The sequence below is a fragment of the Castor canadensis genome, chromosome X (assembly GCF_047511655.1).
Source record: "Castor canadensis chromosome X, mCasCan1.hap1v2, whole genome shotgun sequence".
NCBI lineage: Eukaryota > Metazoa > Chordata > Mammalia > Rodentia > Castoridae > Castor > Castor canadensis.
The window spans coordinates 28,207,988-28,220,187 of record NC_133405.1 but is presented as its reverse complement, the minus strand read 5'-3'; the positions used below and the strand labels follow the sequence as shown (position 1 = coordinate 28,220,187).

Sequence of the window (12,200 nt, the reverse complement as noted above, 5' to 3'; positions counted from 1 at the left end):
AACACTTTCAATCTGAGCACTTGTCCTTCTTCTACATAAAATAGTATGAGATATTTAAGAGGTCTGTGGCATGATTTTAAAAAGAATTTCCAGTGGATCATGGGGGAGAATAAGAAAGTAATATCAAAGACTTAGGTTAAAAGAAGGTTTTCAGCAAAAACAGCAAACATAAAAGACCTTTATCAGAGTTTACAACTTACAAGAATTGGTTATAGTTCTAAGTAGTGGTATATTTTAATTTTCACATTCCCCAAGAGGGAAAAAATCTTAGAATTATTATTGTGTAATTCAATCATAATCTTGGAATAATACTTTTCACTATGCTTAGCAACCTAGAAACTAGGTGTCTGTATGTTTTCAATCACTGTTTCAGGATTCTAAAATTTAGATAAATAATGTTTCTGAAATGTTTTTAAACACTTACCAAAATCAATTTATGGTGACTTACTCAAGATAATATTTACATATTTGATAAATAGATATATACTATGTTTATTATTATATTAATGCATACATTAAGTTTCAGGTAACATATAGTGGCACATTTGCTTAATAAGTTCTCTTTGTCCTTTTAGGTTCTAAATACTTTGTAACTATCAATTTTTCTTTTATTGAAACTTCTTGACTATTATGGTTGGTGTTATATACTGTGTTCTGTTTGGTAATTTTCATGAAATGACTTTATGGTTAAATTTCATTACTTTCCCAAAAACCTTGAAGCTAATTTTGTACTGTAATATTTTTATAACAAGGGAAAAAATAGCATCACCTGCAAATTCACCTAGGTTACAAGGAAAAAAAAGCACTTACTAATGTCTCACAACTCAGTTTGGGTTGAGAAGATAGTAAAATGTAAGCTGTAGCCTTTTAGCAAATAACAGAGTATCTGATATAATGAATACTGAACACTGTATACTGGCATTTCCAAACCTTTTTCCTGCAAGCGATCCAAAGTACAAGTCTAAACAAATATAATTAGGTTTTACTGTGTGAAGTTATTATTTGTTTAAATGTTGTAATCCTCTTACTAAATATAAGCTGAAATTTAATTTAGTGTTAAGCAGTAAATATTGAAAAGCAGTCTGAGCTTTTATCAAATCTACCTCGTTATGCACCCCTTTGATGATTTCCATATTTGCATAATTAAAACTTCTTCCCCTGCTGTTTACACCAGTTAGTGAATATTTCATGTAAATACAGGGTAGAGAAGGCAAGAAATCAAAATTATTATTGTCCTAATCAAATGAACACCAAATAATTATATAAAGTGATATACAATAAACACATAGAAACAATATTCTTTCTACAGGGTAGCCAGAGATTCTTAAGAAAATTTTCTTTCAGAACCTTTCTTAACGGAGCTGACTGGGCTTAAATATAGTAATGGAGGTGAATTTTTCCCTGTTACAAAATAAAGTCTGATAAATTTTGAAAGAACAATTCCTGCTTTATTTGCTATTGATAAAATACAAAGATGAATCATGAGAAGATTTTAATGGAAATTATAAATAATTAACATCATTGAATAGAGAAGAGATACTGTTTTCTTCTTTGTGGCAGTTGGGAAAGCTTCCAATAGTTGCATACAGAGTTTCCCTTCAACAGTTTAGCAACTGGACATTCCATATTTGATGTTATCTGATTCTCTAAGGAGAGTCCTTGAGATATAGCAAGCATATGACTGCCATTCCAAAATAATCTGACAAGTTGAAAATACACAAACAGGGCCAAAATAAAACAATAACACATCCATAGGTGTATAAAAGTGAGGTGACTATATGAAGTTAAAAATCTGAGCCTTCATATTGCAAATGCTACAATGTACCCCCACCTAGCACAACAATAAATAAATAAATATTTGACTTTGAAACCATGCTTTTGGTAACAATTCTCTATGTAGCTCTAGCTAAATGCTACAGGTGAAAACAAATATTTGTGACAATTATTTGAGTAATTTCTATGAGAAAAGCAATTAGTCTTTGTTTTTCAGCTTGTTTTAGGCACGGGTCATCTGAATATTACTTTAGGTCTCTAAGATAGTTTTTATTTCTTTGTTTTAAGATGATGTGGTTGTTGTCTAAGAAGTTTTATACATACATATAAAAAATTGTAAAAAATATTGTAAAAAATCAAACAATAGAGAAAAATACAAGAATAAAAATAAGAATGCCCTTAAATTCTATCTGTAGTAATTTTTTGAAAAGATTTAATTTTTTGATATTTTTTGTTCTTGTGCTGGATGTGGGTATATTGTGGCATTTACAAAGTTCTTATAATGTAACAAATATATCAAACTGGAATTCACTCCCTCTGCAGCTTGCCTTTATCTTCCCTCACCCCATTCCTGGAATAGTTTCAACAGATATTATTTTTGCATTTACATACATGTGTATGCAGTATTTGTATTGTACTCACCTTTGATAGCAACATTTTCTATTTGATTTTTTTATCTTTCAGAGCAGAGCTATAGTTCTGCCTTACCTGAGAAATCCTGTGTAATTGAATTGCTTGTCTATCACCCATGTCCCATGTCTGCTTTCAGTTAAATTCTGAGGAAAATGATGTTAACATTCAACAATTATGTATTTATTTGATATGATTTATTGGTGTTTCTGCCACATGAACTTATGTTCATTTTTCAAGTTTCAGTTACACTAACTTGCATAATATTGATGATAAAGGAAATATTCAATAGGTACTTATTCTCTTGTTTTGGTCTACTTTTTATCTTGTAGATTATACACAGGAGAGTAAAAACCAGGAGTCTGAGTATTTTGTTCATGTCTGATATTTTCTTGATCTCTGGGAGCAATCTTATCATTTTGCATTAATTGCTGAATATTTGAAACTGTTTGCTTGAAAGAACATAAGTTGTAAAACCTTTTGGCCTAGGACTACTTTACATTCTAAAAAGAACTGAAGAAACAAAGAGGTTTTTATTTTTTTGAGACTTTATCTAACCATATTTACCATATTTGAAATTACAGCAGAAAATCTTAAAATAAAGTAATATAAAAGTACATATTCCATTGGTCATCAGAACAATGACATAATATATCATGTAGTCTTAAAAGGCAAATAGTGTCTGTATGCAATAATGACAATGCCTTGACCACATGGCCCCTCTGAAAAGATCAGAGGGACAAATTATTCTCCCCAGATCACACATCCAGAATTGCCACTCTAGATGAACTCAATGGATTTTTTCAAAACTAATCATAATATACAGAGGTTAGTGAAACATCAGATAATTGAAAGAATGGTGTATGTTCAACAAGATTTCTATGTTTGAGTGCTCCTCTATTTAGTCATGCATTAGACCTTGAGATGAGGAGTGTCACTAAAAAGCTGGGCCTATCTCCAGAAGGCTAGGCTATGAGAGAAGACAATCTAACCTTTAAAGATGGTCCCCAATTTATGATTTGACTTATAATATTTTGACTTTACTATGATATCAGAGCTATATATATTCAACAGAAACCATATTTTAAATTTTGATTTTGGATCTTTTTATGAATTATCAATATATAGTAAGATCTTTACTCATGATTCTGGGAGGTGGCAATGACTCACAGCTCCCAGTATGCCACATGATTACAAAGTTCTACAGTATTGCTGTGTTGCTGAGCTACTATTGCTATGTTTAGTAGATTAAATTATTAAACGCCTTCTGATTTATAGCATTTTCAAATTACAGTGGATTTTTGGTTAAGTAGCCCCATCATAAATAGAGGAGCATCTGAGTTTTTTGTGTTTGGGAGATCATTCTTGTAGAAACAATAAGTAAACTGGGCCCAGACAAGTTAATTGAATCAGAATGTCAGATGGTGAGCCCAGGACTCTGTTATGATTTCCAAGTGAATCTGTTGCTCAGTAAAGTTGAGGAACCACAGATATAACTAAAGTCTCAGTTATCCTGAATTAGTACAATACATCATGCCACTATTTGCTGTGATTTCACATATGCAAGATGAACCAGTGATTCTATAGTGGTTTGCACTTTGGTTCAGATATTATTATGGGACTGTTAGAAATTTGTTACTTTAGTGATTTTTTTCAATTATCATCCTTTGTTAAATTTCTAAGAGTTTCTTTCACATTGCTTAAACTCCAGCAGTATAGTCTACTAAACTCTTCCCTGATGTAAGTATACGTGTCAATTTTTTAACCTAAGAACTAAAGGTTAATTATCTGAAAGAGTTAAAACTAAAGGCATGACTTTATTTGTAAGTAAATGACTACAACTCTAGGCATGGTGGTGCATACCTATGAACCCAGCACTCACTTGGGAGACTAAGGTAGAAGGACCACAAGTTAAAGGTCAGCCTGGGCTACGTAGCAAGACCCAGTCTCCAAAAATTAATAAAGAGATGACACCAGGACCTTGTGTTTATTAGATTTTTAAACAAACACTTATGTCAGTAACATGAATCTACATAGTAATTCAGATAAGAATTAAGAATGGTCTCTCTCGATGGGCTTTGTTATTATTTTAATTTTGAGTTGCATCAGCAAATATCCTGTACATTGAATTGTAGTCAGTCCATAAAAGTGTTACACTTCCTCCAGAGAGCTATTCATTTTGCCACTTAAGAGAGGTTAGGGGGATGACCGAGGTGGGAAAACATTTTTTTTTTTACCGCTAAAGAGCAAATCATTGAGAGAATCAAACTATCAATCAAATCTTCATTTTCAGGAAACCAAGCAACCTTCAATCCCCACTCCCAGGCTTTTATGTCTAATCATCATAGGGGCTTTCAGTGATTCCTGTTGTGTAACACAAGATTCTGAATCCCAAGTAAATATGTAGTCAAATACAAAAACACAGAATCTTTATTCTATCACAGTTACTGCATTAAATACAGCAGTGGATGAGATTTATGTTGTAGCAATTGAAAGGTTTAAAGTACTTTGCACCACTTTTTTAAAATGTGTTTAATACACCTTGCCTTAAAGATTTAGGAAATGAATAATGGCTTTATATGTGAAATAGGTGGCCCCCTACATAGTGCTATTTAAAGTGTTCCAAAAAATCTTCTTCCCCAGAAATATCACCCATAGTTATATTAGCCCAATGTGTATGAAGTGATTTTCAGTTTGCAAAGCAATTTCAAATAACTATCATATTTAATTCTCTCAATTGTCCTGATCCCTATTTCCAACATGGGAATCCTAGCACTTTGTATAAGGAGAGATCATATTTTAAGTAACTTCTGTGTTACAGGCACTTTTAACACATGAATGATTTAATATCATTTTCTGTACAACCATGCTTAACAGATGAGAACAGAGTTCACAGAAGTTAAGATACATGCCTGATGCCACAGGGTTGTAATTGGTAAACCTGAGATTTGAATTTAGATCTATACTTTGACTTCAAAGGCAAAGCCCTTAACAACTTGGCATACACAATTGGTTATTAACAAATCAACAAAGTATTTTCAACAAGAATTTCTGATGATTTTCTTAATTATAAGCAAGAAGAATTTAATCTCAAATAGGTTTTGCTCATGAAATTAAGTATACTTTCAACTCCTTGGCCCATCACTTAATTCTAATATTGGACTTATCAATATCTCTACCTCCATCTATTTATTTGACACCATTGTAAATATATGGCCTGATTGGCTACATTAAACTGCAACTTTTTTCATTAACTTTATTAATTATTAGCCTGAATTTTTATGTTTATTTATAAGACATACCATCTATGAACGTAAAACATAGTATGTTTGTTTTTAATTAATATATTTATATACTTATGAAATTCACAAGAGTGTTCTCCAGTTATTAATACCCCAATGACAAAACTCAATTTCTCTTCCATGTCACCCAACATACACATACACGAATCTCAACTTCCTGTTGCTTGAATTCTTCAGGCTGAATAACCTAACTTATTATGGTTATAAACTCAGTCCTAATTGAGTCTCATCCCCTATATCTACAATCAAGAGATTAAAATTAATTAAGTTATATAGGCAAAATTGTGTTTATATTGCTATTAGTTCTTCAGGAATAGACACTTGATCTTACCATGTAACCAAGTTCTTTCCTTTGTAACCAACCCAGTTCATCCACAGCATGGTTTTCAGTCCCCACCCTTTTGTTGCACTACCTCTTAATGATAACTGCTTCAATCACTTTCTGCATCCATTCATGGGCAGATATTCTGGGATGTGAGCAGTACAGCATGGGTGATTTTTTTCCTTGCAATAATTCTTCTGGATGAATATCAGTGAGTTCATACATTAAATAAACTAAACTGGATCTATTACACATGGTTTTATCTAAGCCACCTATCTAATTGACTTAGAATTACATTTAGGAGTCTGTGTAGTTAAAAGGAAGAAATATTTGCTCTGATGTCAGATAGACTATCTATAATGTCTGGCAGTTAGTACCTGTGGGAACATGGAAAACTACTGCTTAATTTTTCCAATTCTCTTTTCCCTCATCTGTGAAATAGGTTTGATATAATGACTACCTTAAATGCTGTAGTGATTATTAAATGAGAGTAGATAGAGAGAGGTAGATAGATAGATATTTAATATGTAGTACATAGTAAGTCCAACTTATTCCACTGTTACTTAATTTCCAGCTATGACTTTTAGGAAAGCAAGAAAAAATAGAATAATATATTTGGGAAGAACATTTGAAGCTTCTGAAACAACCTTTTTTTTTGGAGGAATTTCCATAAGTTATCTGACTTGCAAATTTATATATACACACATATATATTAAAATCTGAAGCAAAGCACTCAAGAAATGCAATAATAGTCTATTGAACTTCATACAAATAGATCCAGCAGTGAGGGATGTATTGTCAGTTGCTTCTGCCAATAATCTTGGTGAAAGAGACCCACTCTCACCTGTTCATCAACATCACTTATCACACAGATTTTGCAGGACAGCTGGCAGCATAGTAGACAGACCACTGCCAATAGTTGTACAACAGAGTATTGCTGCCTGACCTATTCTGGAATGATGCCATGCTTTCATGAATCCTGTGCTTTAATATGCTGAGTTTATTATCTACCGCCCCTAAAAATATCTGATCTGTTTTCTAAAAGTATTTTTTAAGACAGCCTAAATTTAGAAAGGTTTTTATAAGGATGGGTACACTTTGAAGGTGAGTTAATGGATAGGATTTTTTGACAACTATCTCCCCAGAGATCAACATGACAATCTCTTCATCATCTCCTTTTTAGCCTGATGGAAACAGAAAAATTCATCCTTATGTTTCTGTCTCCTAAATTCTTATAGGAAGAAAATGAGAAAAAGGCATATTTTAAATGACAGTTTACCTGCACATACACATCTGTAAAATTTCTTTAAAAAATAACATCACATTGACAGAATAACCACATTTTAATGACCTCCTAATTGCTGTGCAGAAGTAAAAACATCCTTCTATGGTCTTCATTTACCATTTCAATGTAGTTCTTAAACTCTTTTGAGAGGTAAGTATCGTATCTGGAACTGCGACGTGAAATAAGAGTCTATGGGAAATGACATTCCTATCTAAGCTTAGTTGCTTTTATAACTACGCTACTTTTGGCAAATTCTCAACCTACCTTATCCACTTGCTCCTCCTCAAAACCAGTCATTCAAATAAATAAAAGAAGTATAAGCTTCATTACTTTATTTTCAGAGCCAATGTGTAGTTGAAGTAGCCTTAATTGTTTTTATCAAATGGTAGATTGTGATGTGATTTTACTTTGTCTTTAATTTTAAAATATTAGTGTTTTCAAATAGTCTCTGGAATGTAAAACTTTACTATCTATTTGACATGTATCTAGAGCATCCAAATAAGTGTACATTTCTATTTCTGCTAAATGAGGACCTAATTTGGATTAAAAACTTGAAACATAAAATTTCAATTTTTTAAAATTCCTATCATCATAACAACATGTTTTGGACATAGGATGACCTCTACTTTTTCTGGCCATGTATATCACATCCATCCTTCAATCACAACAAATACTTCCACCTCACATAAAATATGTTGCAACTGCTTTAACCCAAAATTATAGATCCTTCTTCTGAGTTTTCATTGTTTTATCTTATTAACCCTAGCTAATGGTACCAATTATTTTATGTCATTCTTTAATTATTTTATAGATATTTTGTCTCCTTTGAAAATTTGGATATTCCTTGAAGTTATTGAGGATTATGAATATAACTTTTTTGGTATAATCTGCACATAACACACTAGTGAATGCATGCAATAAGCATTGATAAATGGGCATTTTGGTACATAAATAAACAAGTAACAACACAAAATATGAGATAGTATTCCCATATTTATGACTTATTAGAGCTTTGGAAATTTGGGTAGTTTCATGCAATTTGTCACACTTCTCAAACTTTTGGTCCCCATGTTACACTTCACCCTTGTGAGACACAGTTAATATGATATATTAGTAAATAATAATTTTGAAGTAAAATAACTCATTATTTTCATAATTTGATGGGCATAAAATGATTTTGTGAGAGTTCATTGTTATTACTCAGGTAAAACAATTCAATCTCTCCTACATAAACTATTTATGTAACTATGACTTGCCAAGTATTAGTGAGTATTAACCAAGGTTGCTTTTTCTCTGATATAACAAGTGCCAAAAGAGCCTTAAGATACTGCCACAATTGTATTGCTAATAATAAATTTTCTTTCACATGAATACAAGGAACATAATAAACTGAAGCAGAATAGAAACTGAAACTAGGGAATGAAAGGATTTCTTAACAGTGAACCACGCTAGGGAAATGAAAAGATTCCTCTGGGAAATCTGTTAAGAACATGCCACTTTCATCTTTGAATGTGATAAAAATATTCAATAGTGCATATAGAGAGACAAGGCACCCTGGCAGGAATGACCAAAAGGTCATTTCCATCATGAGATATGTTGCTTCACAGCAGTGACCATTCCTTTGCATTAGTACCTTGTACTTATGCATTATTTTCCCTTCTCTCTCTCTCTCTCTCTCTCTCTCTCTCTTTCTCTCTCTCTGTCTCATGGACACATACACGCACCCCACTTATATGCAGATTGAAAAGTACATAGTGATATTAAAAATCCTAAGTAAATTTAAGAGAGTGGCTCAAGTTTATGGCTTTGTCAAACAAAATAAGCAATCTTAGATGAGGAGATAATTATTGTAATTTTAGAGTAATTAATCTGTAGATCTATTGCAAAAAATACAAGTTTAGATAGTATACTTGGTTAAACTGGAAAAGGCAGATGAAATTTGGGCTGCAAGAAAAGAAACTGTCTCCTGTAAAAAACATTACAAGGCAAAATCTGATCACATGATCATTAACTTATGATACATGTTATGGCTATTAGTCCCTTCACACACCCTCTGTTATAGAAAATACAAAAACACACAGACACACCCACATACACAGAGAGAGAGACAGACAGAGAGACAGAGAGAGAGAGAGAAAGGGAGAGAGTTGATAAACTAGAGGGGAGGATGAAAGATAGAACTATTAAAAAGGAGTGCAAAATCTAAAGTTCAGTTATTTCTTAGAGGAAATTTTATAATGCTATTTTTGTTTTTTCTTCACAGAACAAAAAATAATTTATCATCTAAACTTCTTTTCCTCACCAAGTTAATAGTATGCTTCTCCCAAACAGGAATTTCAAACTGCGGGATTAAGCATTATACAATGTTTAAGATTTGTGTTTCCAAATTTGAGGAGACTTGATAACACTTTTTTTAAATAAATAAATCTTTAGAAATAACTCAGATCATGACTCTATGACTTCCAAATCCTACTTGGAATGATTTGTCTTTCTAACTGGCCTGAAACAGAGTAGGGATTGTCTTTAATATCAATTTCGTACTGCACAAAACAACTGTCTTATATTTAGCTTCAAAGGAGTGTCATAAGAATTCTCCCCTCCTCCCTCCCTATTCCCTTTGTTCCTCCTTTGCTTAGCAACTGGTTACCCCAGTAAGAGAATTCTAAGTCTAGAAAAGAGCAGTTGGTTCCTGGCTTCATTTGAGTTGCCAATCCTCTCTAAAGCAGAAGAACAAATCAGTTCTCCAGACTGTGTGGCCTGTGTGGGTGTTCGGCTGGTTTTCTATACCATCTTGTGAAGGCAATCTCAATAATATTTCTCCATGGCTTGTACTGAAAATATGTAAGTACACTTCAACTATTGTTTTTGAAAGCAAAAGTCAATTTGAGCTACTTTAGCAGAGACAAGTGGGTTGAAGCAGGTGTGAGAGGTGACTATAGGCAAAAAATAAAGGATATAAATTTATGTAGTATGAATACAGAATTTAAGAGTGGAGACTTTTAAAGATTTTAAAACGTAATTTTCAAACAAATATACATCTCAAGTCTAAATGATGGTGTGTTAACATGAGGAAATTTTTACTCTAACAGTATATGAAATGGTTTAAATTAAAAGAAAATTTAACAAACTTTGGTTTGAATATGTGATGCCTCATAAAGAAAAACTGGAGTGATTGTTAACTAAACTTTCTTTGACTTCTGTGGAAAGAAATAGTGTTTTACCTTAGAAAACTTTCCAGAAGGCTTTTGACCGAGTCTCAACACTGGGCTTAGTGGGTAATAGATTCAACAAGGACTTGAAAGAGATGACATTTTCTACCATAGTTCTACTGTGAAACAACTTGGACTTTTCTGCTATCTTGAGTAAATGAGGGAATGGAACACGGCCATAGGACAGCAATGAACAACAATCACGTGCTTCACCTGGTGCTAAGGTGGCCTCCTGGGAAATGGTCAGTGGGATAAGTAAATATTTGCTTAACTACATCAGGAGAAGAGAGGACACTTCTGCTTTCCCTGGTTTAGTCAATCACATAGTTGAAATATAGTCTGGTGACTGTGACTGTATTTACATTTTTATTTTTTATTTCTGTTTTTTCTTTTTTGCAAGCCTTGGAGGACATGGACCTTCACCCATAGTGGTAGCTCCGGACAAGAATGGGAACAGGGAGCTGCAACATGTCGGAATCCTGCAGTTTCCAAATTCAATGCTGAAAGAAGATGAACATGATGCAGAGAACTGGTGCCGCCCTCGTGTCCCACTGAGACCTCCCTTCAATCCGTTGATAGATCCAGCAAAAGAACAACCACAGTGCCCTTCTGGGAGAACAGGATCCTGCATTCCTGATACTTCCAAAGCTCTGAGACAACACTATGGGCTAACACCTGCTGTTGCAGAAGTGCCCTTAGCAACAGTAGAAGTAAATAGTTCTGATGGTTTGGCAGGCCAAAGGCAGAAAGATCATGATTCTATTAATATGTCTTGGGAAGTCTCTGGAAGACCTCTGGCACTGATGATAGGAGGCACAGGGATCAGTAGTGGGGGTATTGAGAAAGGTAGCAATAACATAAAGTCTTACATGGCTTTGCCACGAGGCCAAGGGTCCTTTCCACCCAGGGGCCCACAAGCAAGAGGCTCTCCATATATTCCCACCCTTACATCAGGAGTACTAATGGAGATACCCCGAGGAAATACTAGAATGCTCTGCAAGGGAAGGCTGGCCCATGTTTCTTTCCCACTTCCAGGCCTAGGGCACTATGTGGATAATTGGCAGAGACCCATGCCTCTGTCTTCCAATGTACCAGGCTTAAGTTGTTCTACGGCTCATTGTTTCATACCTCCTCAAACTCCTAATTTCAATCCATTTCTCACTATGCCTATTGCTTTTGCTTCTCCCCCAGTATTTGGTCCTCACCTGTCACCTTATTTTGCCCATTACCATTCTGGGGGAATTAGGTTTCCTGCATCCACAAATAAAGAGCTTATATAATGGTAAATAAGGAAGGAGGAAAAAATGGGTTGGGAAAAAGTCAAAAGTTACTCATTTATGTATTCATATTTGAAACTCCCTACCCTCTCACACAATGTTTTACACTTCTATGCCTTACATATTTGGAAATTCAATAAAGATTCTAGAATTTGAAACATTGTGAACTTTTTTAAATGCCACCCCATGAGCTTAAACCTTGGATTTTGTTTTCTACTTTTAAGCCAATTAAATCAGAAGTGAGCCAGTTTCCTAAATAGCTTACTTGAATTCTTGTCCCTACTGATTGGTCCTGTAATGTGACTTTGGGGCATAAGAAGGACAACCCAGGTGCAAGGTGGACTAGGGTTGAGAATTCCTACATATCTATTTTGAGGTTGCTCAGAGCTAGACAGATGCATT

At 33.8% G+C, this 12,200-nt stretch overlaps 1 protein-coding gene across 1 annotated transcript; it reads left to right on the top strand.

The window, feature by feature from the left end:
• Nucleotides 1-9,917: 9,917 nt before the first annotated feature.
• Nucleotides 9,918-11,956, top strand: Prr32 (proline rich 32). Its single transcript, XM_074062754.1, has 2 exons — nucleotides 9,918-10,153; nucleotides 10,922-11,956. Exons 1-2 carry the CDS (start codon nucleotides 10,134-10,136, stop codon nucleotides 11,799-11,801), a joined length of 900 nt encoding a protein of 299 aa, XP_073918855.1. The 5' UTR covers nucleotides 9,918-10,133; the 3' UTR covers nucleotides 11,802-11,956.
• Nucleotides 11,957-12,200: the final 244 nt, after the last annotated feature.